At 42.5% G+C, this 26809-nt stretch overlaps 2 protein-coding genes across 7 annotated transcripts in view; both read right to left on the bottom strand.

Annotated features, from left to right (window-relative positions):
• rgs6 (regulator of G protein signaling 6) overlaps positions 1 to 18213 on the bottom strand; it is a 28458-nt gene extending 10245 nt beyond the window's left edge. For all 5 annotated transcript variants that reach the window (XM_029493276.1, XM_029493277.1, XM_029493278.1 and 2 more), the window contains exons 1-2: positions 18130 to 18213; positions 261 to 360 (exon numbers count right to left, since the gene is read on the bottom strand). In XM_029493276.1, coding sequence (XP_029349136.1) covers positions 261 to 360; positions 18130 to 18213 — 184 coding nt within the window. The remainder of the gene's footprint in view (positions 1 to 260; positions 361 to 18129) is intronic.
• Positions 18214 to 24553: 6340 nt separating this feature from the next.
• The window catches only part of LOC115035755 (signal-induced proliferation-associated 1-like protein 1), a 31605-nt gene continuing 29349 nt past the window's right edge, over positions 24554 to 26809 (bottom strand). For both annotated transcript variants that reach the window (XM_029493742.1, XM_029493743.1), the window contains exon 21: positions 24554 to 26584. In XM_029493742.1, the coding sequence (XP_029349602.1) occupies positions 26441 to 26584 (144 nt within the window). In that variant the 3' untranslated portion in view covers positions 24554 to 26440. The remainder of the gene's footprint in view (positions 26585 to 26809) is intronic.

The raw sequence follows: 26809 nt of genomic DNA, 5'->3' as shown, positions 1-26809 counted from the left end.
GGGACATCCTCTGCCTCCAACTATAGTAGCATCAATTCAAATGAGCCCAAAAGGTCAAATTAACTTTACCGATTCTGTCGCAGCCAAGCTCAGTTGCTGGGTAGGACAACAACACACACACACACACACACTTACACACAATAATCAGTAGATCAGGTTAGAGAAGCTCTGATTAGAGAGTGAAGACACAAGGACCTGCAACATGTGTAAATATGCCTTCACACACACACACACACACACCTATGCATGCACACACTCACCTGATACCACGCTGGGGATTTTGGAGAGGAAGCTCTTGACCGTCCGGATGGCTACACCTCCTGCCTTCTCGTCTTGTATTCGTGTTACGATGTCTTCAATCTGTGCGGAGAACAGAGTTACTGTCTCATGTTGTATTTTCCACAAAAGTCATTAAAAAAAGCCGTAACAAGACAACTTTTCCTGCAATTTAATTTATTTTAAAAATGCACTGCAATCGGCTAATTTTAAGTAATTACAGTAGCAATTACAAAGTACATTCATGAATTGCCAAGCGCCCTCATGACAAAACTAAGTTCAGCATACACGCCCCCTTTTTATCAGTTTATAGCTTTAGTTTATTAGTTTATAGTTTATAACATGGTCTCTCTGTTAGGTGGCTGATAGCAACAATGAGTTTGTGGATGCCAGATCAGTGATGCTGGAAAGTGACCTTGGAAAAGTGCAAAAAGCTGAATTTAAACATTTGTGGGTTTGATAGTGATTTAAAGTGACACTCTAGTCAATATTTCAGCTCAGATCTTAAAAACGGGACGGGTTTGGGTCAACAGTTAAATGCAATTTGATATTTTACGGAAACGCAGATACGTACAGTATTCTTGTGGTTATATTGCCTCGCATCGCTGTGACTTAGCTTTAGAAACTTAAGCCAATTGCAAAAGGCTGTCACAGCTTTTCCCCAGAGGCAGAGATAAACATCACACCTCCGACGCAGACAGAATCCCAAACCCATCATACATCAGCCACCTAAAATTAGGCAGGGCACAGCTCAAGACTCAACCACTGCACAGGGGACAGCAGCATACAGTAAACAAGCGAACATCCAGTCACTCAAGGACATGGAGGCCCATGTAAAGACTCGCATGAACACACAGAAATCCATGCACAGTATATATATCTGTAAACAATTGAACATAAAAAGGTACTCAGCTGGGCTCGGGTCAAATATTGATGTGAGCAGGCAGCGCTCCGCAGAGTCTCACCAGGAATCAATCTGCATCAAAGAGATCCTGATTTTGCACACTTAGCTATATGGTCAGCCAAATGCAGTGCAGTGCTAAGGTCGTTGCGCTGGCTATTACATTCTCCATGGCTACCTAAGCAGCCATGTCTGTGAGCACCATCAGACGCTTGCACATAAACACTCATGCATGTGTATATGCATACGAGCACCCAGCCTGATATAGGAACCTCAAAGCTGATTAGATGAGTGTCGAGGGTTCAGCTCACAGGCTTGAAACTCCCAAATTCAAAGCCTCTTCTGTTTCCTCTCATCCAAACTCGGCTACACCTTCCTCCCTCCTTTCCACTACATTTGCAGTTGAGTTCAAGTAACAATTTTAGGCACGCAGCATCACACTCTGTTCTAGTTTGTGCCATTTGTGCATACCTCCTCTTCCTTCCCTTCCTTAACTCTTCATTCATCATTTAGCACAGCATATCTGTTTGTGAAGTCAACAGGAAGATGGACTACTGAATAAAGTGTAATGTATAAGCTTATGACACTGTAAATGTTTGTGATCCTGTGTTTGGGCGAGCTATATTTAGCAAAATAAATTCTATTGATATATTAACTTTCAAGATATGTCTGATGTTTTTCTTATAGCTAACAAATCATATGAAAACCGAAAAAGAATTTGTTCATTTAATTATCCTGAAGCTTGTAGAAGTAGGAGGTGTAAAACTTCCCTAAAAACGCTCAAAGCGCTCAAAGGAATTTTGGGAAAGCTAATCGGATATTTGCCTGGCATTATTTTCAGCTAGGGATTAATACCTACTGAATATTTATTGCAGCAGGATGGTGTATGTGACTCAAAAATAACTAACCCATGGTCCTGATAATCACGGTGTGTTTTTTTATTGGTTAGACCATGGAGCTCTGTGGCACAGAGGAGTAAGCCGCACTGACAACAGATTAATCCTCTGGTTGTTTGGGTCGTTTCATGACATTACTGACAGTAAGGAGATACGTAATAGCCCCTGTCGTATCCTTTAATTCTTTACATGCCAATATTCTGCACTGTATATTTCACATATTGACAGTCAGGTCACAGGTCAGGTTTTAAAGGCTAAGCTGAAAATCAAATGTGAGGATACTTGTCAATATTACATTGCGAAGACCAAAAAAAATATTTACCTGAGAAAATGTTTAAAAAGTGAGAAACTAAATACCAGATTGAGGGAAAGAGTTACTGTAGGTGGTCGGCCAGTATCTGTGTGTGTTTTCTCACCGGTTGTCCCTATCCTGCACAGAAATTAAAATATGAATGTGTGAGTATCATTCACACTTTTATATTTCCCTTTGAAATGTGTGTTTTACTTGTAAACTACCCCAACTGTGATTATTATGCTTCCTTTCATCTTCATGTCAATAGATAATGTTCATCCTCGGCTAACTGCCCCTTTGTTCTTTGATTCTTTAACTGTGTTAAAGTGATAGATAGATATATTTTGGGAAACAAGGGTAAAGCGAGAGCAAGAAGAAAGTGCAGGATGCTACCACACATTTACTCAGCCACCATTAGCCACAAGTGTAATCGTGCTTTGTGGCAAAGCATTAAATGGATGATTCACGCAAGCACCCCATAAATCTACAGCCAAATACCCAGCTGTGTATGGATTTAATAATACACGTAATGCAGAGTGAAGAAATGAAAGAGAGAGCGCAGTGTGGCAAGACAATTACCAATCTCTCACCTTAAGCTTGAGAGAGTGTCTTGGCATGAATTATTGAACATCCATTATGAAGAATTACTGCCTTAACTCTGTTGATAAATCTCTCACAGGAGGGCAGCGAAGAGAGCGAGAGATAGAGGAAGAAGAGCTGCATCTGCCCCTCTGTGTTGCGATCAGAGCCTTGTTATTTCAGGCCTGCTTCTGCAAGCAGTGAATTAATTTTACATGCGCACAATCAGGTGCACAACAGATTAGCGCTGAAATGTCGCATTCCTCCCCTTCAGGACAAACCTTCCACACAAAGCAACAGAGAATGCGCCTTGAAATCAGCTGTGTTCAATCCTCCTCTAAAGGACTCCTCATATCCCCGAGACAAAAGTACACGGAAAAGATTAGGTCCTTTTGTTCCCATGTTATAATGGACCTTGGACAATAGCAACGTAGAAAGCGGAACTTATTATCTTCCTATAGGATGACAGCAGACAAGAAGTGTTTGGAACAACTATAGAAGGTGCGCGGCGTATCTCTTCGTTGTACGGGCTAATGGTGTTTGTAGCTCGGTCTGAAGGGCTTTAGAGGGCTGAACATTGCTGCTAGTCTGCGATAACAGCACTTTGCCCCAAGCCGCCAAGCTCTATAAATGATTATCAGGAGAACACTTGTGTATCTTGCCACTGTATGTTTGCATTTGCACCACATGTGCGTTCGAATTTGTACCACAGCTTGAGTGTGTATTTGTCCATGCGTGCTGTGTCCATCTTATCTTTTATGGCGGTGGGGGAAGCACTTGCACATGCAGGAGAGAAAAGGTTTAGAGAATGTGAAACGGTAGCTACAGGTGATGGGGATGCACAAAAACAAAGGCCACCACTAAGCATCCACTCCACATTAATGCCAGCGAGCTCTAATGTCTAAAACAAGATGTTACCACTTCTGTTTTGTAATTGTTATGTAATCAAGTGAGTTAAAACCATGTCAAATTGAGGTGACAAAATCCATAAAATAAAACCAGCGTTTTATTTTATGACAGGACAGAAACCTTCACATCTCTTACTAAATGAAACCCTTCACTCGCCTTCATTTTCCCCCAAAAGCGGCCACATATGAAACTATTAAAAAGAGTCCCAGTGGTCAAAGATGAAGACAGCTGCTACAAGATGGACCAGGTCATAACAGCGGCATCAATGATTCAACAGTCATCAGCAGCCCCAGACTCACTTGTCACTGTTGAGAGACATTTGGCCTCTGAGGAAAAGGACAAACGCACAGGTGCTGGGTGAAAAGATAAATCTCTGGCCTGGTGATGATTATGAGGGGTCGCTGAGAGAGGGTTGAACATGAAATAATGTTGAGATTTAAAAAATATTAATAGTATATCACTATGCTATATGAAGCTCTTTCTTAACATTCAGTACTTTACCAATAAGAATCTAAACCCAGAGAAAGCTCAAAGACTTCTTAACATGTTGGAGAAAAACTTTTTAAAGTACGCAAACCTCTGTGGGATGAGAAACTTTGAAGAAAAGTCAAAAAAGTCACCTTCAACAATAACAGGAAATATGTGCAGTAAGTAAACAGCTTCGATTCTGTTTTATTTTTGTTTCATTTTTGGCTCAGGGCATAGAGATGCTTTGAAACTGTCTGACATTATGCCAGTTGTTTAGAACTGCCTTCTTGTTGGCTGCAGGTCAGTTGCTCCGGGACGTAGCTCAGCTGTAGAGCACATGCTTTGCATGCGGGTGCCCCGGGTTGAAACCCCAGCCACAACGCAAACCAGTGGTAGCTTTGTGCTGGTATCAAGCCCGGATAAAGGGGCAGGAAGGGCAGGAAGGCCGTGTGGCGTGAAAACCATGCAAGTCACAGAGTGGACTTGCCGTGGCGACCCCAAACAGGGAAAAGACTAAAGAGAGAGGAGAAAAAAAAAAAATGGTGGTTGGTCAGCTGCTGTCAGTAAGAAGTTTAAACCTGGATAATCAGTCTTGCTTTGCTTTGATCATATAAATTACTTTATATTGCTTTAAATGAAATTTCAAATTCCTGTTCTGTGAATTAAAGGGCAGCAACAGACTAACTTTTTCTCTTTTTTTTTTTTTGAATGCCATTTTGACCTTTGAGACATACTGGCTGCATAATTAAGTGACTCCCAGCTGGTGTGCGGTGCCCCAAGGAACAAGGTGACAATAACCAGCTAACCCGCTCCCACAGCTCAGTTAGCATGCCAAGTCATAATGTGGGAGCTTCTCTGCTGGGTGTGACACACCAGGAAGAGAGACAGCGAGTGGAAAAGCCCTGCGAAGACCGAGTGGGACAGTTGGAAGCTTTGGAGACGTGTGAATGAATCACATTTGTGCACACTTGGTCACACACTGACACGTACCCATGCACAACGCTGCATGCAGCATGTGTCCATGTGCACTTGTACCAAAACAAGGTGCTTTCTGGCTCTCGTGGCTCACCTGCCATGTTTAAAACCGCATTTCAGTGCAGCATCTACTAAGTTGTAATGTTTGTCAAAGAGAAATATTCAATAATCCATCTCCTCTCTGAATCACCATCTCCACAGGAATGCCCTGCAGGGGAACCCTTTTCATTTTTGCAATAAACAACTGTTTTCCTATCAGGCCCTGCAGCAGAGTCATTTCACCTTCTGCCAATACCTTTCATAATCAGTTTCCCTGTGATCATTAGTGGCAAGTGGATTGTAGACGCAATAAAGTTAATTGTTTGAATTTGTTGAAAAGGAATCCTATCAGGTCATGAATTTAAGAAAATCCTGCTGAATGCTGCGCAACATCTTTGTCTTGTTCTGTTTAATGACCTCCTCAGGCTCTCTCGGGGATGAGGCGACGCATTTAGAGTATTAGGAAACCACCTTGGTTTCCTTTTTTATGAACACTCTGCCAAGCAGCTTCTGCATAGTGTTGGACTCACGAGTGATTTAAGCACGTAGCAGGCATTAACAGCTTCACAACACAATAGAGACGCTGCCCTGAAAAAGAGGCCCTGAGGTGCACCCCTGTACGCAGAGTCCAGTTAGCCACTGCTTGATTGCCCACCCAGCTGGATGTTCCTCAGGGGGAGCATGGTGAAATCCAGAAGTGTCCAAATGTGATGCTGTGCATCCCTTTGAACCAATGACATTTATTTTGTTGGTTTAGTGTTGATGAGGACTTTTGCCTCATTTGAGCCAGTCCAGGATCAGTTATGGTAACTGATGCCGATTTTGGCAATGCGACGGTGCCACTGTGTGTGTTTGTCATAACTTTGATTCTGGCAACAAAGCAGCAAGAGGAGCTAAGCAATTAAAAGTTTGACAAGATCAGCTCTGACATAGAAAGCATGTCAACTTGACTTAATTATAATTACAGATCATGCTCTTTGGGTAATTTCTTTGTCAAAATTTCTAATTAGCTTTAATTATACTGAAAAAAGGAATTAACAAACTTAAGCTCCTCAATAAAGAAAAAGATTCTTTTGCGCAAGATGCAAATGGACATGCTACAGTATTGTTCCGGGTCTGGCTGTACTCAGGAGAATATAAGCCTACCCACGAACCACAATGATTCATTAGGTCATCTTTCTGGTGATGAGACTCAATTAGGACAGAAAAAGATCTCCTCTCTTGTAAATGTCTGATGGTAGATACTCCACGGCCTGCTAAGAGCCTGAGTGCAAGGAAAAACAGCAGTGATCAGCTCCTCTGAACAGATAGTCCACTCTAAAGTGGCCGGTGCAGATACAGCAGCTACTTCTAAAAAGAGACACTGTCTGAAATGAAGGGCATCAGGAGCCACACATTCCACTGGCTGTTGTGTACGAGTGTGTAACTGTGCTGGTGTTACTGCATGTCAGATATTCACCGCAGCTACAGCAAAAAGCCGCCGAGGGCAATTTTTGTTCCAGAAGGAGAGAATCACATCACGTTCAGTTCACTCCTCTGCGGGACTTACCTTTCACTTTCACAGCACCATTTTACTAATTTCGCTGCAAACACCTGCATGTTGAGTACCTCTGGGACTCTGTAGAGGTTTACATTGTAATAAGCTTCAGTAGCTTTATATCTGCCAGTCTGTAATTACAAGAGAAAGCAAAAGACAAGCATTTACATGTGAAGTATTGAAAGAACAATGGAGAGGTGTGATGTGATGGACTGCTACAGACGGAAAGCATTTGCAGCTGCTTTATTGTTACTTTCAAATGTAAAGGTTTTTTTGTTGTCATTTGACAGAATTTCATTTCACCATCCAGACACTGCTGGCCTTTAATGAGAGAACTCTAAGTCTCTAAGTCCCACTGTGCCCGCTGTTATATAAAACCTATACAAGCTGCTGAACTGTGAAAGTGAAAATCAGCAATGGTGTGCTGGTGTCAGGTGAGAGGCAGTGGATAACAGCCTCTATTTTGAGGATGTTCACAGTTTAAAACCCCTCTGGGAGCCTCAAACTGGGCACAGTCCTTCTTGCTGCTGCCAATTTAGGAGCTCAGTGGCTCGTGGAAGCCACTCTAACTCACACTTCATGTCTGTGTGTGAAAGGTGACATTGAATTCATGTTCAGTCTGAATCTTTTCCACTTTCAAGATCAATATATATTCATCGTGTTCTCCTATCTGGGGCACTGCACCAGGAGATGGGTTTGAGGTGGTGGAACCTCAGGACCGTCTGTTTACCTTTGATGTTGGCATCCTCCCCTGACATGCTACTTCTGCCCACCCTATTCCTTTAGGCCTGCTGGTAACTGGGTCACGCTGAGATAGAGAGAGAGAAGAAGAGTCGTCATGCCCAGGTTTGCCTTGCCCCTCACTGGGCCCACAAGCCTGTTCTTGATGTCTGAGACTCCGGAGACAAACAAATCGGTGCAGTTCACTGATCTCAGAGGAGGAGAGGAGAGGGCGCCAGAATGAAGGATTGGGCCTCAGAAGTTAACAACACAACTCCTTCCTTTCAACATTTACGCCAGTCCAAGCTTGTCAATTTCCTCTTGCTGTCTCATCAAATTCTTTGTTATGGAAGTATTGATGTGTGATATTTGACTGGCCTCCACAAAACATGTGGAGCCAGCATCTGAAGTGCTTAGTTGAGATGACAAGATAGGTTCTCTCGTAACAATAAAATGCAAGTGGTGGGCAGATCTGGCCTCTCTCATCTGTGCTCAGCTCCATCCATTAGAACACATACAGATGGTTCTGAGCCTGCCATAAGATTGCTGAACACGTGTGCATTTGTGTACGTGACACATACTTTGCACCCAAATAATCCATGAAATCTTCCCCCGCTCAGCCATCTTTTGATTTAAAGGAATTTTGTTGTTGTTGTTTTTTTGTTTAGTTTTTTTTTTTTTCTTGCCACTTTATGTCATGATTCAATAACACCATCTGCTCTTCATTTCTTCTGCCTCCCAGGACATTTTATGTTTCAATCCACTGCACATTTCATACCTCTGCTGAAAATTGCACTGGTTCTCAGCCCCTGATCCTCCTGTGGCCCTGTGCTCACATGCGATCAGTGAAAAAGAAAGGCCCTCGACCTTTGGAGATGCACAGATTGTCTGCCTTGGCTACTGGCATAAGAGAGGGCTTTTATAGCTCCCCTGTGTATCATTAAGCTCACCTGCCTTTTTTTGAGCAATGAGATATGATTTTCACCCACACGCTGCTGTTACCTCAGCCCTGACATCCTTATTACCTGCAAATGTGACAACGCTGCCAGCCTTTTAGGGGCAAGTAGTGTTACTGTGACAACAATGGGACTAAGTGAAAAGATCCATCCTATTATGAACAAGAAAGCACGCATGGCGGCCCCTCTCAGTCTAACTCACACAGGCTGAACCTACTGCCGGAGAGCAAACGGCCCCTTCACGGGCAGTTCTGCAGCATTCGGGTATTTTTCTCTGCTCATCATTTCAAGTCTGGCGAGGTGCTACGAAAACAACTATGTTTTCACTGGGTGGCAGATTTCCAATGCTGGCAATAAAGTCTTGTTACTTCCAACTTGCAAGTACAGGTAATAAAATTGAGGCAGCTGGCTGACACGTGGAGGGAAAATCTCATCTCACAGTGCCACAGGGCAGCAGGCAGCAGCACACACCTGTAATGTGCTTTGCTGCTCCTCATTCCCTGGAGGGATGAGTCCTCTTCCTGATAGAGACCCGCAGAGGAGATGCCGTCCTCTCCCTCATACACAGCTCATTCTATTATCATTCTCTAATCATCTTTTAATGAAACTGCATGAGACTGAAGTGGCCTGGACGGCTGCTACAATTGCATCACAGGCAAAAATGTATTTAATAACAGGATGTGGGTCAGGGGTGTGTTACCTGAGGGGCTGATGGACTGACTGCATGATACAATCAATAAATAGTAAAGTGCAAATCCTACACCAGGGTTGTTCCATGGCATCAAATCCTTATCCACAGCTGATTGATTATCTATAACGCCTACGCACCCCATTCAGAGCCAGCTAATGCATTGCTAGGCAGTGACCAAATTTTGCTTATGAATCTTTTATTCTTTCGCCTCACGGGAGCCAAAAAATGAAGAATCTTTAAGGTCGACAAAAGCTAGAATTTGCAACCTAACCATCAACTCCCCTTGAATTATTGAATAGGCTTCTTAGAAAGGGACCGGCCACGCTTTGTGATCTAATACCCCCTTCAACGTCTTTCAAAATGAAGTGGCGTTTCCTTTTCTGTTTTCATCCCCGGCTGTGTGCTATCGGTGCATAACAGCTGGCTGTAATTTAACAAGAGTTTGTGAGGGCGATTTGCTCTATCACACCTGCTTCAGGACTTTACACATCAGAATTGTCTAGCCTTGTTTCCTCCACGCTGAAAGTACTATTTTCTGAACAGGGATTAGGGAGTTCCTATTATAACCTAAAAATAAAATATTGCACAGAAAGAATAACTACAAAAGAAGGATTTGAAGGAAACATACTGGATTCTGACAACCAAAATATTACACTGATGAAATGATGTCAACTGATCATTATGTAGTATTAAGATAGAGCTCAACAAAGCCGTAGACACAGAGTGACACACTGTTTTCACCTGTTACTTCAAATATCTTTGAAGCGGAATAAAAGAAAAAACTTTTTTCCACTGAATCTTTTACACTTTTTAGCTTTTCAGCTGAAGAAAACCATGGTTTTTCTTAGCTTAGATTTTTTTGCCATGTTGAGAAGGAGCTAGCTTTTGAGCCCAAAAGTGATTTGAACAACAGTGTGATGCATGTAAGCATAAATGGTGGACCATTTTATGCGATGCACTGTACACACACCTTCAACATGGTGCATAAAGAAGTGCATACAAGCAAATGTAGCCTTTTCAAGCCGAGCTCTAAGTAATCACAGCTTTGTTATGGATTTGGCCTCGAACGTATGAGTTATTGACAGATGAATTGGAGTGGAAATGGGATTCTGCACCACAGCAAGGTCTCTCACAAGGACATTTCTATTATTTTCAAGCCAAAGAGGAAGACAGAGCACAATCTGCAACCAATTATCCAGCTTACTCACATAATGTCAAATAGTGCTGGCTCCTCGACATCATAAATTCAGTTTGAAATCTCCCTGGATGCCAGACGACAGAACTGTCATTTTTGACAAATGAGTTGTTTAGACCTTTAAGATTCTGACTGACTGAACAAAAAAGAGGCCCAGACAAAGACGCAAGGCTTTTCGGTCATTTGTCGAATTCATTTCGAAATGTTACCTTGAGTTGTAGTGGCAAGTGGCAGCTTAACCAATAAATCTCAAGGGGAAAAGTTAAAGAGTCAGGGCGGTCTGCGGGGGAACAAATCCAGGGGACGTGTCTCAGGGATGCAAAGCCATGCTGGAGTGATGCCAAATGGTCTGATGTCTCCTCCAAAGGCTGTATGGTCAGACAAGCTAAGCAAGGTGATTAACATTTGAGGCCTGGGTGACTCATCTCTGCCTCAGCGTCAGCCGAGAGACGATTACAGAGAGTCACACCACTCCAGCTGCAGACACTCCATCATTACCTGTTGTTCAACAGCGCTCATCTGACTGACCTTCTAGTTTAAGGGGAACTCATTTCTATATATCTACCTATCAGATGTGTCTGTAAACAATACAAATGGGAGAGTTGGCAGATGGTGCAGCAATCACAGTACATTAGTAAGGTTTCACAAAGTGTTGTTGATCAGCGTATTCCGTTTTCAGACTTCGTGGGGCGACATCCCGTACCCTACAGTACTGTATCTGGCTCTGTCTTTGTCAGAAGTAATCATCGGAGGTTTGAATACTGCATGAGAGTGAGACTAGATTCTTCCGTTATTTTTCATTCTCTGAGGCCTTCCAGTTTATGGGCCGATGAGGGGGCCATCTCATGAATAATTCTCAGATTAAAACGAGAAATTTCTTGTAATTGGGCACCACACTTCATTAGCTCCATTCAACACATTGAGAACATTCTCATCAGCGGCTGGCCTGCCAGCACACGGACAAAATGGACCACCACCAAGAAGGCTGTCAGCCATGACAAAAAAATATATATTTTCTTTGATTAACATTGTAGTCAGAGTGAAAATGGGACAGGCGGAGGCGAGGAGCATTTCTTGCCAAGATCCCCTGAGGTTTGAACAAGTCAGAGTTAAAGTTGCAGCATGAAGACGACAAAGTTGTCAGAAGGGAAAAGCTGAGCAGCAGGGAAATACTAGCGGTGGGGGCAAATATTGATAATATCGCAGCACTGCAGGGAGATGCGCGCATGCAATAAAAAACCTCATTGTGATACTTACTGTATCATTAAAAGAGAAAAACTGATGTAAGTGAATTATGAGTTTATAGAGTCAACTGAATTTATCCACAGTTCATCTATTCATCATTGTCTCTGATCATGATATTCTTTTCCATTCGTGATTATGCAGGATAAATAAACCTCCTGCTCCTTCATCCTGAATGCTCAATCTGCTCTTTAATTTTCATCATCGAAATTAACTAAAGGCAGACTTCAGGTTTACTCTGCACAGACGCTGCACATGACTGATTTGGTAATCCACTCTAATGACCTGTGCTCATCACCGTTGGATGCCCTTGCACCCCTAGAAAACTCGATCAGCCAGGGTATCTTTTAGTCATAATGATGCAACGCTGGCTGTAAAAAGTGACGATAGAAAAGATTAATACAATTAGAGCCTGAACCTGATGTTATCTACTGATGTCTAAAGGCATCTGTGACCTCCAGTCATATCATTACTAATATTCACACTTTTTCAGGGAATGGTAAGAAATATAAAACTCTTTCCTGGCCAGTATTTTCTCAAGATGTGAAAAAAGACTCTGAAACTATTTTTTAACTATTTAGCTTTTTAGCATGTCTTAGCTTCGAAATGGGAATATGAGAATTTTGAACTTACAAAGGTGCAAATGTATTAGAACTGATTTATAAAGACTGTGGCTACACATACTTTTATATTAGTCATAGCTTTTGTGACATATTGTAGGCGAAAGTTGACTCAGTAACAAACCCATAAAGAAGGCTCCAAACACTAAATGTACACTACTTGCAACAATGAATAACATTGTCTTCACAGCTTGTTTTGGCCCACAAGTTGCTAAAAATACCAGCATATCTCACAGTTCTATTCATTTTAAGATGCAGGAGAATTGAGGAGATGCATTTTTGGGCATAATCCTTCTTTTAAATAGAATCTATACAGCACTTCCTGACCAAGCACGGCTCAGTGTGGCCAAATAAAACGCTGACTTCTCACTTCCAGATGAATCCAGTGCAAGATCTTCAGATGAGTATATCTATCAATTCCCCACTAGAAAGGGATTTTTAATATGATCTTTTGATCTTAAATTAATGGACTCATATTGTACTCTGGACAGATACTTTATATTTTAACACAATACATGCAATATGGGGATGTAATAATTAGCAATGTTGCTGTGGATGCATGTGTTTTGATGGAAATGTGACAAAACCATTTGGGACTGCAATAGCTTATTATCTTTTGACATCTCATTTTTACTAATTCACTGAGTCAGCATCACCGCAGGGCTACAGTTTGCCCAGCAAGTCACTGCTGTCAAACACGTCCGAGTGTGACCCCAAGGCACAGAGCACCAGCAGCTTTTAACATACTAATGTCAGAGCCAGGCCCTGAAAAAAAAAAAAAAACAAACCCAAAAAAACATTAATATTTACCGTACATGATGACACGAGTTTATCCTTTATCAGCATTGTCAACATCAGTTTATTCGCTGATGCTGTTAAACCAAATACAGCTAATGAGATTTATATCCTCTCCAGGTCAAATGCTGTAATTTTGTACATAGTTCCAGTATTTCCATATCATCTGCTCTGTAGGAGTGCAGTGAGCACCCTCAGTGTCCTGCAGAGATGCCGACATTATTCAGAGTACAGTTGGAGGTATTTAAGGCATGCTCCATCTCTAGTGCAATTCCAAGCAATCTTTTCAGGCTGTGATAAGTAGGAGGCTCGGGGGGCTCTGGAGGGTATTAAGAAGTAGAACATATTGGTGCCAATCGACTCCCCCCACCACCACCTCCAAGCTCCATACTAACCCTATGCATGTATAGTCCCATAGGATGCAGAGAGAGACTGCAGCTGCATTATTTAATGCGCCCCTTCAAGAGTATGTTGCCAGCTATTGTGCAAACAGAGAGGGAGACCAGGAGCAGCACTGGCACAGGACGGATTTTCTTCACTGGAGAAGAGCCTTTCATTTCACTCGCAGTGTTTCTCTGTGGATGAGGTGAATAATCCTGTCAACACAGTGCTCAGCCTGCCAAAACACTGCAAATTATTATCCAATTATGATTTATGTTTCATTGAACTTCCACGATTTTCATGTATTGGTCCTTCTGACTTACTGGAAAGAAGAGACAGGCTAACACAGACAGGAGTTGGTTATATAAGCGATAAAGCTTTGCGCTCTTACTGTTGTTTTATCTTATTGACCCAACTAGGAAAGCAACCCACACTGGCACTTAGCGTACAGGCACACGGGCTTCAGCGTGATCCTGATAGTTCAGCCCATACCAGCGCTTCAGATAAAGGCTCCCATGGTGCAAGTGAAGATGGTGTTAAAACAGTCGTACATGATAAAGCACTGGGAGAGCTTGTCCCTACAGCTGCAGAGGTGATATCCCGAGCATTCGGCTGGACCACACTATCTTAAGTGCACAGAGGAAGAGCAAATCGTGGACCATACACACCTCGGATGGAGGTCAGTCATAAAAGAGGAAAGATATCTCTTCCATGGGCCCCAGGGGCACTTGAGGGGAGAAGAGTGTGTGACTTCATGGATGGCAGCAAGGAGACAGGCAGTCGAGTTTCCTCCTGACCAGCACAGCTACAGCGCCTCCGTCCTCTTCACACTCAGCCAGCTGTTGGTCCCTGCTGCGGCAGGCAAATGGACAATGTGGGAGTTTGCCATTTGCAGTAATTTCATCTTCTCTTGCCACTCAAGGGAGAGTCAGTGTCTAACCGGCAGTGATATTGCTGTAATTTTATACACATTTCCGGCATTTCCATACTATCTGCTCTGAAGGAGCAGAGCGAACTCCCTCTGCGTCTCTGGACTCATCCTGAATTCAACCAGCCAGCAGACACTGATGTGAAAGCTGACATTGACATTAATTTCATCCTCAGATGCCACTCAGGGTGTGTTAGATTCAACATCTATCTAGTCTGCAGGAGTGACACAGGTGTTGGAACTTGTGTTAGTCAGCCGATGGCTCCTGCTACATGAGCAAACCTCCACGATCATGTATCACGTAACTGTAAATTCAAAGAGCTGTCGGACTGACAGATTGGGAGTATTAGAGGCGTTAAATCATCTTTTCTTTGTATCTTTTCTTCCATTTCCCCTCTCCCTCCACACATTAAGACACACATACACGGATAAAAATACCAAGTCATGATGAAAAAAAAAATGTGCTGGATATGAATAAATGAATGGGGGAATATGATATTTTTCCAAAGATGGAAAGCTTGAAATGAGCTTCAATTATTAATCAGCAAGACGTGGCAGAAAGGTTGAAAAAAAGAGAAGAACTGGGGGAGAAAAGAAAGGGAAAGGCGGTAAAACCAGCACCGATAGCAACAAAGCACGGTTGAAATAAATACACAATAATAAGTAGGAAAGAATAAAATAGATAAATAAAAAATTAGCTGAAAAAAGTAACATGTACAGTAGATGTATTGTAGCGTCTTTATTTTTTTTCCTAACACATACTAAACCTGTAAGTCCACCAAAAACACCTTGGCGTGTGCTAAAGTACAAAATGGCGATAGGTAGTATAGAATGTGAAAGCTCACACAAGCCCAAAGGCTGCTGGCACCAAGTGGCGTTTTTGAACTTCCTGGCATGGCTCATTACTAATATATATCCACTAATGGATCCGAAAATCCGAAAATCAAACTGGGTGAAAGTTGTGTTATGGTTATAATACGGCCCTTCATTGTCTGTGTGGACTGCCAAGAACGATGCAACAAAGCATTTGACAGTCAAATGACAATCACCTTCAGCATGATGTGTATGTGTGTGTGTGTGTGTGTGTGTGTGTCTGGCAGTCATCATAGCTCAGATAAGTCTAAGCCCCCAAGACACAAGAGGGGGAGGTGGGTGAGAGTTGTCAGCTATTAATAGTTTGCGAGCTCTACCTGATCAGAGCAGTAAAATGACCTCTCTCCTCCACTTAATTGCATTTCCTTCACAGCAGCGCCTGACAGTTTGAGTTTGTTTTTGTGCGTCTCTTGGCTCCAGTCCTATAAATCTACCTACTCAACTCTGTCTGCTAAGCCTTGAAAGGGGCCTGGCAAACACAGCAAGGAAAAACAAAACACAGCCAGGTAACGTGCACTGAGCTAGCAGGAAGCATGGGTATGAGTTTATGCTTGTGTGTGCAGTCCACCTGTGCTTTGTCCATCGGTCCTTGAGGCAATAAGACATCCTGCAGTTATTGAGTTGTTTTGCTTGACTTCCTCTTTTTGTGTGAGAGAGACAGAGCAACATAGTACTGCAGCACCTACGATGCATCGCGCTAAGACAGCCTCCTCCCGTCACATCGCTCAGCCTCTTTAATGGCTAAATGCATCACATTCACCTTTCTCCAACTGCCTACACAGTTAACTGCATAGTTTCCAAACAGATATTGAAATATAAGTGACAATATTTTAACCCTAACTTTCGACACATTTGAAAATGATGCAGCCCACACTTAGAAATATTTTTATCGCTTGACTAGGGCACTTGGAAGATGCTGATGTCTTCCAGCTGACAGAGGCTGAGGCCTTTGGGATGGAGCTGCCAGTGTTTTCCCAAGCGGCTGAGCATATTGGTGGCCATCTGCCTCTCTGCAAGCAGCGCCTTCACGCTGTGCCAAGCTGCCCGCCCTCCGAGTCCAGGGGCGATGGGCACTTTGCCCTCCAACACCCAGTACCTCTCTACCATTTGGCCTCTCTGACATCTGTAGGTAGTGACTGACACTGAGGTCAAACACAAGGCGATACACCAATGTCAATTAAATTTAAGGTCAGGTAGCTGTGCCTGAGCCTGCCAAAACACAAACATTGCAGCTGAAATGTTACTCCTACGTGAAGAATGCATTTGCTAATCTCGTTAAGTTGCATCATCAGCAGTCAGCGTCAAAAGCTTCACGTCAAAAATCACATTTTGTAAGCGGGAAGAGCAGACATGTCCTGTCACTCTCAGAATCATCTGTCTGCTGTCATCGCATTTGACTAAATCGTGAAATGACGACTATTCCCTGAGGCAGCATCATGACAAGGATTTGAAAAAAAAAAAAACAAAAAAAAAAAACAGCCTCTTAAATGTGATGCCTCCAGACATGTGCAGTGTTACATAATGAAGCTACACTGTGCAATCCATTAAAGATACACAGTATTGCATGCAACTACAGTAAGTTCTCTCTGCATTGTGACAGCCTACTACAATACGTGGAGGCTCATGACAACGCTGCACTGCAATGATCAACGCATTATCGTGCAGAAAATGCACGCAAATATTTTTCATAGCTCCGTGACACGTCATGAAATCCAGGTTTCAAGACCAGGAGCCAACTTTCTAAAGACAGTCACAGCCCTTATTTGATTATTGATTATTATTCTAAGAGACTGGATTTGCCCACTGTTACTGTAACAGGTAGGAGAATTTGTGGCATACAAGTGAATTATTGCTAGCAATGCACTTCCACTCTCCTTTGTGCTGCCAAATGCTGATGTGTGAAATTCGTTCCACAGCCAACAATCCCACTATGATTGTCAATAGGATCAGGAATTTATCAAGTTTCTGAGTGCAGAGCAGGTTCTGGCACTCCTCCCAGCTGAGCTGCACACTGAAGGTGTTTATTACACAGATGGAGGTTTACCTGGAATTTTTTCAGCATGCCACCGAGCGCAGTGACACACAGTTCACAACACAGTCAAAAAGGAACATTTCACCAACTGGCTGCTGGCAATTATTTACTGCATTTCCCCAGTAATCTGTTTACACCGCTATATGAAAGGACAATCATTAGGAGCAGGATAAAAGAACAGATTTGGGACAGTCAACAACGGCCTGCTCATAGCTCATATTTTACTGTACTCCAGACAGCAGGCTTGACGGTGGCAGTGGATCCTGTGGTTTAAATCTGATAAAACAGAGGCTTCTCTTCTTTTTTTTTCCTCTTTTAGTGGGCTGTTCTGGTGCTGGCAGAGAAATAACAAGCTATTCGTCAGTTAAGGAGTCATAACCACCCCCTCATTGGTTGCTCCCAATCCTAGCCCTGGAGAATCAGCCACTTCCTCCGAGCCAAACATCCACATAATTAGCCACCGATACTACTCACCCCCTCCAATCAAACAGCAGCTATTGAAAGTGAGGCGCCATGGGGAGGAGGTAATTACTCTTGACACTGGGAGGACAGCACATTGTTCAAACCCTCACTGATGGGATCGAGAGCTTATTAAAATACTGCAGAGATGAAGTTTGACGGTCTAGTGATGTGTGTAGTGGCAGGAAGAAGGTCCTGTGAGGGGGGGGGGAGCTTTCTGGCACCTAAGTTTGACAGAGAAACCGTGTCAGTGGTAGATACACACTGATGCAGACCAGTGGGCTGTCAGCAGCGTGTCTCTGGGTCATTGCTCCTCAGCACATGTTTTCTCCCATCACACAGCCCACATATAGCAGCACACTTACCTTTCTGTAGACAATCATATTGGGGGAGTCCTCTTCAGGATCAGTGGTGCCCGTGCTCGCCTGGTCTTTGGACCCTTCTGCCATTTTTACTCTGTCCTGCCAATAAAGAAAAAAAAAAACAAAAAACAGATGACTACATGAGCACTGCAACCCGCCATTGACTGGACTGAGGAAGAAAACACAGAATGACAATTTGATAAACATAAGTCAGTGTCATCTCTTTCCCCTCCGAGCCAAAATTCCTGGGGGGGGGCGCATCAGTCACATTAGGGACAGATAAGAGAAGTAAGGTAAGCTGTCAGATGAATAATAACAAAGCTACAAAATCAAATCATGAACATGCAACACAGCTCTCTCAACTATTACTTGTACGTCTTCTGCAGCTTCTTCTACAAGGAAGATTACTGCTCAGCAAATGTGAGAACCCAAAGATCTTGATTTGATGCAATCTGACTTTGTTTTAATAAATATATCTACATTTTAAGTTACTTTTATGTCTGAGCATCAGACAATGGAACTGAATGTGAAAACGGATTAGTTTTAGCCACAGATGCCTAAAACGTTGGTTAAATTAAAGCATAAATGGTTGAAATAGCTATAAAATCTAACCATTCAGATTGCAATTTATTATTAGCTAAAACTACCAAATAACCACCTAATGAGCTTAAAAAATAGAAATCAGTTCCCAAAGGTAAATGGCTTTATGCATTTACCTTTTACCTTTATGCTTACCTCTAATAAAAAGTAAGCATAAATGATTAGCATGATGCGGATGGACTGTTACAAGGGGAATTTAACAGTAGAATCATTTACAATGTATGGCTGAGCTTAATGGGGTACCAGATCGATGGTTATTGTCCAGTTTCTGATGCCTCACATGTTAGTATTATGCAGAAATAGATGGCAGGACAATTGATCAATACATATAATCAATAGTGTCGAACAGATAAATTTCCCACAGTTGAAATGTGAAGCGGGGGGAGTTGAATGTTGTGCACCTGACGCAGCTGTAGGGAGACATCTGATAAAAATGTGTCTTCGGAACAGCATGTCAGCTCAGGGGACTCAGGGTGGCAGCAATAATGTATGAAGCACAGATGTTTGTCGACAACACAAAGTATATGTAGCTGTGATGAGTCAAGAAAAAAAAAAATAAACTGATGTTCATAATGAATGAGCTGGCTGAGGTAACACTGGTGGTTTAACTGTGGTCAGTGCTTTTGTCGTTATGCTAAGCATAAGTAAGTGTTGACTCCATTAACTGATGGTTACCTCTGATCTGCCTGCACTCACCACATTAACCCCCCCCTCCTCCTCCACCAAGAGCTGCTGTTAAGGGATTTAATCAAAACCTCCACACAGTCCCCATCACTTTCTCTAGGCTGTCGCGCCCCTCCCTGAGGAGAACTAACTCTGTTTAACTAAGGATTTCCATAACTAACAGTGACGAGTGTGCTTCAACAAGCCCCATTAGCCCCATTGACCCTTTGCCATCGAGGGCTCCTGCGTGTCACAAATGGGAACATTTTTTGTTAGTCCTTTAATCAGTGGGAGGAAAGGGGTCATGGGGTGGGGTGGGGGGGGGATTACACAGGTCAACACATTAATAATTTAGAGTATAAAACTACCAGGAAAAAATACAATCTACTGAGGCAAGGCAAGCTTATTTATATAATGCATTTTGAGCGCATACAGAGAAAAACATGCAAGAAAGACAGGCATAAAATCAAAGTCATAAAAAATTACATTTAAGTGATTATAAGAATGGATTAAGAGATTAAAAATATTGATCATGTTGGATCAGACCATACGTGTCTAATACGGAAGAAAGTTCCCTTTCCCTGGCCTTACCAGCAATCTTATTATCTAAGTGAATGTTAAAATCCCCAGCTAAGACAAAGAAGTTAAAATCAACGGACAGTAAATAAGCAAATTTATCAATAACATTTGCACAGTATCTTGGGAGTCTATAAATGTTTAAAAATTGAATTTTGGGAGCACCCTTTAAAATAGTAAAAATTGAGAAAGTCGAAAGAACTAAAATCAAATTCAAATCAATTCAAATCAGATCAGATTTATTTGTATAGTGCCAAATCATAAAGTTACATTAAGGCACTTTACATATAGAGCAGGTCTGTAAACCTCTTTACAGTGGAATGTATCTTCTCCTCCTCCTGTCCTGCCATTTCTACACTATTTCATATTTCAACTAAAATTTGAGGCTGTTGCTTCCTTAAGAACTGCATATTTCTGTCAGAAAAAAGAAACTCTAAACTGTGGGAAATGACTAAGTCATGAACTGGCAGTGATTTGTTGGAGAGAGAGATGTAATACTGAGTAAAGCTAGCTCTGTGGCATTCTGAGCTTTACATGGTACCGTTAACAGATTAGTTTGATTCACAACGCAAGTTGAACGTATTCCATTCCTTCTTTTACTGACTAACGCAGGAATCGTACTGGGCCCCAGCTCGCTCTCAGAACAGCTGTCAGTAATAATACTACTATAGCAGGGACCCTGAACACATCATGGCATTTGTTTTGAACTCTGCTGCTGCTCTGTTGAGGAGGGCAAAGAGAGAGAGAGAATTCAAGCAACCGCACATGAGCAGGAATAATATGAAACTATGGAAAACCCTTCATACATTGACTGAATTAGTAACACTGAATCTTGCCAATGGGCTAGCTGCTGGCAAGAGATTTGGAGCAGTTCAATTCTGTAATTGTAGCTGTGAAATGTTACAAGTTTGAATAACTGCAGATAATGATTCTGGTGGAGAGAGAGGCAACATTTTAATGGGTAAAATTCAACATGACGACAGGCTTGACACAACAGTAAACACGCGAGGTGGCTTTGTCACCAGAGTTGAAATCTTGAATCTCTTACAGCATAGAGCATGGCGTGATACTTATTAATCTGCTCTTCCATCACTGTTTTGTTATCGTCACCAGAATCTGAGCATATTAGACAGCTAATCTTTGCCTTCACCTCAAGGGCCTTATAGAGAGGCAGGCAGTATGGATTGCACAGCACCTGTTCAGACAAAAACAATGTGTGCCAAAGTGTCCCCAGTGGACAGGAAGCTGGAAGTCCACAGAACATGCCCCCAATTGAGCTGATCAAGCATGTAAAGCATGTAAATCAAATGCACAGAGGGCCCCTCCAAGATGTTAATTGAAAGCTGGTCTCAAAGTGAAAAAGGAAGAGCATGGACACTGACAGCTGCTCAAAGGCACCCAGGAAGCACCCAGCAGACCCTCATGCACAGTGCATGTGTGTGTCTGCATACTTCCGATATCAATTTACGGTGAGTCAACCACAACAAGAGACTGCACACACACATATTCACAGGACAGGGAACTATGGCCCACATCAACGAGCTCACAGACGCCCGGTCAACTGAAACAAACTGAATAAACTATTGAAGAGTTCACACACAAACATGTACAAAAACAAGCTGTGCTCCAGATCCAGCCACAGTCGGGAGTGTGAATCCTAAAGCCCCATTCACGCTCAGCAGCCGAGCAGTGCAATGCAATATCTGTGACACCTGACAGTTACCATTACTGCAGCATTCATTACCTTAGAAACAAAATAATGCCTGGTCCACTCTGCTCCCCTGGTCGGCTCCCCTTAGCAACAACAAGCAGGCAGGTTCATGGTATAATTGGCACAGGGGGGGAGAAGGGGATGAAGAAAACAGGGGGATGAAAGCAGTGAAGCTGCGAGGGAGAGAGAGAGGGAGAGAGAGAGAGAGAGAGAGAGAGAGAGAGGGAGAGGGAGGGAAGCTGGCCAGTCACTGCAGTATTCCTTTATTCCTCCTCCTCCTCTTCTCTCTTCACCAGTCCTGCCTTGTCCCAGCAGCCCAGGAGATCCTTACATGTGTGCACCTCGTTCATCCCCCATCCCTCTCTGCCTGCATGTGCTCGAGTCTCAGTGAGAGCAACCGAGTCCAGCGTGTGACAGAGAGAGAGAGGGAGAGAGGGGGGGAAAGGGAGAGGGAGAGAGAGAGAGAGACAGAGAGAGAGGGGGGGGGGGGGGGGGGGGAGGAGAGAGCGAGAGAGAGAGAGAGGGAAATGTTGTGCAATAGAGAGGGGCAGATCAAGTTGGGAAAGGGGAGGGATGAAGGAATTAGAGAGAATATAAAGAGGAATAGAGGGAGGAGGCAGAGAGAGAGAGAGAGAGAGAGAGAGAGAGAGAGAGAGTGTGCATGAGGCTGCAGGATAGAGAGCAGGGGATACACGGTGAAGAGGAAAGGAGGACAGAGAGATGCACACTGCAGCAGCGCCCACTGATGCTGAAAATAAGAAACATTTCATTAGAAGGATATTGAAATGCTAATTTAAAAACAACTTACTGCTACTGAATGCACACAAATGCACAATATAAATATGTATTCCAGACTGTTGGAGCAGGAAACACTTCTCCATTTCCAGTTAGTGTGTATGCCTGCAGGCTGTGATCCAAAGTTAGACATTCCCACAACTTCTATTTGTCTTTTTGGGGCTTAAATCTTTTTATACCACTCACAAACTCAAACCGTTTCAGCCGAGGATGGTGTGGAGCTGTGTGGAGCTTCATCTCTCCTGTGTGTCTTTTTTCTCCGTCTTCCTCCCTTCGTGGAAACTCTGGAATCATTCAAGCTTAAATGGCAAGCCGAACGAATGAACCTTTTTTTCCCTGCAATAAATGAGATCCCAAAAGCCCCTGAGGAAGATACTCCAGAAATACATGTCATGGTCATTTGTGAATGCATGCATGCAGAGTGAACTCTCTCTCTCACACACATACAGATGTTGTATTGACAGAACCAGTTCACCAGTTGTCAGATAAATATCCCCTCCTCCCCTGTGTGTTTTCTGACTCCAGCAGGATGTTGGTATCTAAGAGGAGGTCCTGACTCTGAAACATTTTCTTTTCTTTTGGAAGCATCTGAGGTGAATCGAACACTCTTCACAGACTGAAAAGATCTCGAATACTGTTAGAAAAAAAATCTAGCAGAGTAGATGAAGTCCTCATAAACAAAAATACAGTTTATTCTGCAGGCAAAAGGCAGATAAATAATTTGACAGAAAATTGCTGCGCTCAGTGAACGTGGGTTGGGCATGTCTCAGCCCACAGTGCTTTCCCCACACATTTGTCAGCAGGAAAGCAGCAGGACTATGTATTGTGTGTCCCCTTCCCCCAATTGTTAGCACACTGCCATCATAACTGTACATCCACCATACAGCTTGATAGCATAACTACCCCTCCCCCCAGTCAGAACATACCACACACACACACACACACACACACGACCCACACTGACTACAGTGACCTGCACCAGCACATCTCCCTGTCTTATGAGCTGCAGTGGATTTAGGGAGCGGCATCATTAACAAGGTGACAGACAGGCTGACAGGGACTTCTCTAATCTGCTTTAAGGGGACCAGCCCAGCTATAATCTGCATTTATGCTAAATTATTGAACAGCCTGTTCACAGCCAGAGAGCAACACTCACATGGCTACATGGGAGTTTCGTTATCATGTCAGAATCTATTGTTTGTTCAGTAGCCTTCTCTGGTTTGTGCCCCAAAACTTAGATTTACTTTGAGTAAAAAGTGAATTTAAGAAACATTATACATCATATATTATATCTCAGAGCCTCTAATGTTAGCATAGAGCTCAAAGCACCTCTGTGCCAAAATATGTACAGCCTCACTGAGCCTCAGACATTTCTCCTTGCTGCTTGGCCCCAACTGCAGCTCATCACTGTAAAAACAGATTTATTTATTTATTTTTTTTGGGGGGAGAGAATTTTGTTCTAAAAGGATTTCAATTGAGACACCCACTCGATTTATCTAACTTGAGCCTCTGCAGCTTTACCTTCAAAAATAATTTTTTTGCACAGATGTAGGACAGTAGGATTGCCTGCCATCTCTTCAACTGGAAATCAGATAACACAAAGATCATGGTTAATACGGACAAGACGAACTGTAAGACAAACTAATACTTTAATGTATATGTGACCATGCCACTAACTTTGGAAAAAGTAAACTTGTTTTATGTTTCTAACAAAGATCCAACACAGCTTTTCAGAAACGGTCTGCAATAGCCAAAACTCATTTCAAAGATCCGTATCTGTCTGTGTTTTACCCCTGGCGTCTCTTAGTCTGCCCTCATCCATCAGTCCATCCAGGCTCATCTCTGTCAGGGAGAAGGTCTTGCATAATCATGTCAAAGTGGAAAAACAGCACCAATCTGTTAATCACAATACAACACCAGGCAGCCACCTCCTGCCAGTCCACTGAAAGCTATCCATTTACTACTGCAGCAACCTCAGCATGGTGGCAGCAGTTATTCTGTTTCACAGTTTCAGCCTTATTTAGTCTTTCTGCATTGCTGGTATTAATGGTGTCAATGGCGAGGCCACTTAAGGAGGCAAAATGTAATTCAACAAAATATTTTTAATAGATATAAACATTTGTACACATCACAGCTCAATGGAAACAAAATCACATGCTGTCACAGGTTAAGAATGAGGGTGCAGGGACGATCTGCTGTGCGGGGCGCCTGGGACTCAGGTGCTCACGGTGTTTGTCTCTTTATCTATTGTATTGGTCCTGTCACTCTCCACTATATCCAAGCAAATAAGGCAGAAATACATCAAAAATAATCTCAAAAATAAGAATGAAGGTGCAAATTATGACGATTATCAAATTTTCCTTATATACAGTTGCACAGTATTTTAGTCCAAAAGGAAACAGGTACAATATGAGGCTTAAATAAGGATTTTGTTTGGTCATGTGCGGGCCAAATTCAGGTTGGGCTTACAAGCAGATTTACACACTACAGACACTGTAGCTGGAATTTTAGGATTTACACAATATCTTACTACATAATCATATACTGAACAGTACCGATTTATCCTACTGAGAGAGTTAAGAGTCAGATTGAGGCCTTTTAACATGCTATCGGCATAGGAGAGGTCAAATCCATGTAGCATTTTACATGTTGTCAACATGATGTGGCACTGTATATCAAACCACTGCAGCAGGAAGGGCAACCCCCCAAAACAAAAACCAACCAACCAAACAAAAAAAGAACGGAAGGGCTAAAAGCTAATTTTAAAAAAAATGTACAAAGCATATGAATAATTTGTATTTTGAATCCAAAGTTTGTCTTGCCCTGTTGGAATTTTTTGATTAGAATTTAAGGATATATATTCTCTGATAGTAAAAGGAGTCTAGCCATTATAGGTACATGTAGATATCTAACTGCATATGGCTGTTTTTCGTAACTTGGCCATCTTCTTGGTCATAAATACTCTTTACATACAGTTTCATATGAAGGGAAGCAGTGTGAAAATAATGTATATTTACAAATAATCTGAATAAGTGACACTGAATTGTAAATGTATATATTTATGGCCCCATATTATTTTGTTTTTACAATATATATTTTCTTTTCGACCAGTAGTCCTGTACAAAATTAACTTGCTTTTGACCCCCTAGAGACCATATATTTGATACACTTTTACAATCTTATTATATCGGCAATACAGACAGGCACTTGACCTTACAGTGTTTTCAGTATGTGCTATGCCGAGGGGCTCTTTGTGTGTGTCTACGTACCCACACTGCTACCATAAAAGCATACCATCTCGTCTCATATAGCTTCGTTTCTTTTGGTTAGTAGTAAAAACAATTAATCAGAACTGTGAAAACTGGAGAATATTTAAGCAGCAATTCATTTACAACACATTGTCACTTCTTTCCACTTCTTGGAAAGTGTCAAGCTTTGTCAGGGGAATAGGGGCTATTTCCTCCTGCATGGGATGAACAAGTCTTAAATTGCATTGAACTTTTTAATTGGAAATCTGTTCACTTATAGTTAATGAGGTTAGCTCAGAAGCTAAATGGGGACAGTAACTTTAAATCCCTTTAGGTTAGTTTCAACATCTTCCTCTCTCTGTCATGCAGGGATACCAACAATCCATTAGATTAGACACAAAGCATCATATCATTTTAGGAAGGGAGTGCATGCTGATCAAAACCGTTACACACTTACTCCTCTGCTCTTTCTCTGTATTTCTTTGCAATTTCCTGTAATGTTTCTTTCACTGTGATTCTAACAGACCAACAAGCCTGAAGAAAGACAGCATGTAAACCCATGTTGGCACAAGCCGAAGAGAAACAGCTCATGTTGTAAGTTTGTATGAACAAGAAGTTCCTTGCGGGACCGTAGCGTGTGGACAATACTGAAAAACTGAGTTGCAGATCAGCTTGAGTAGTGGTCAAACTCCGAATGGAGAGCAGTCAGACATTGTGTGCATCAGTTCATGTCAATCGTGTTGAAGACCCACTCTGTGAACTTCTTCAGCTTGGCTGAGGCGCTGTAGGACTCTTCCAGGAGACGCTGGTTGTCCTCTCGCAGGTTCTGGATCTGAGCCTGCAGTGAGGCCTTGGCATCCTTCTCCTGATGGCAACACACACACACACACACACACACACACTTTTGTGACCTTTTATATATTTATGTAATGAGCACCTCACATTGATTGATGCAACCAGAGGGAACAAAATACTGTCTTGTGAGTCAATTGATTTTTGTTTCTCTCTATATTTGTATTCTATACAGGGAGGAATAGTAAGCAGATTACAGTTGCATCATATCTGGCCTGAAACCATGAAGAATACTGAA

Source organism: Echeneis naucrates, chromosome 22 (assembly GCF_900963305.1).
Source record: "Echeneis naucrates chromosome 22, fEcheNa1.1, whole genome shotgun sequence".
Lineage (NCBI taxonomy): Eukaryota > Metazoa > Chordata > Actinopteri > Carangiformes > Echeneidae > Echeneis > Echeneis naucrates.
Note: the sequence above shows the minus strand (reverse complement) of the source record. Positions and strands in the feature narration are given on the sequence as shown.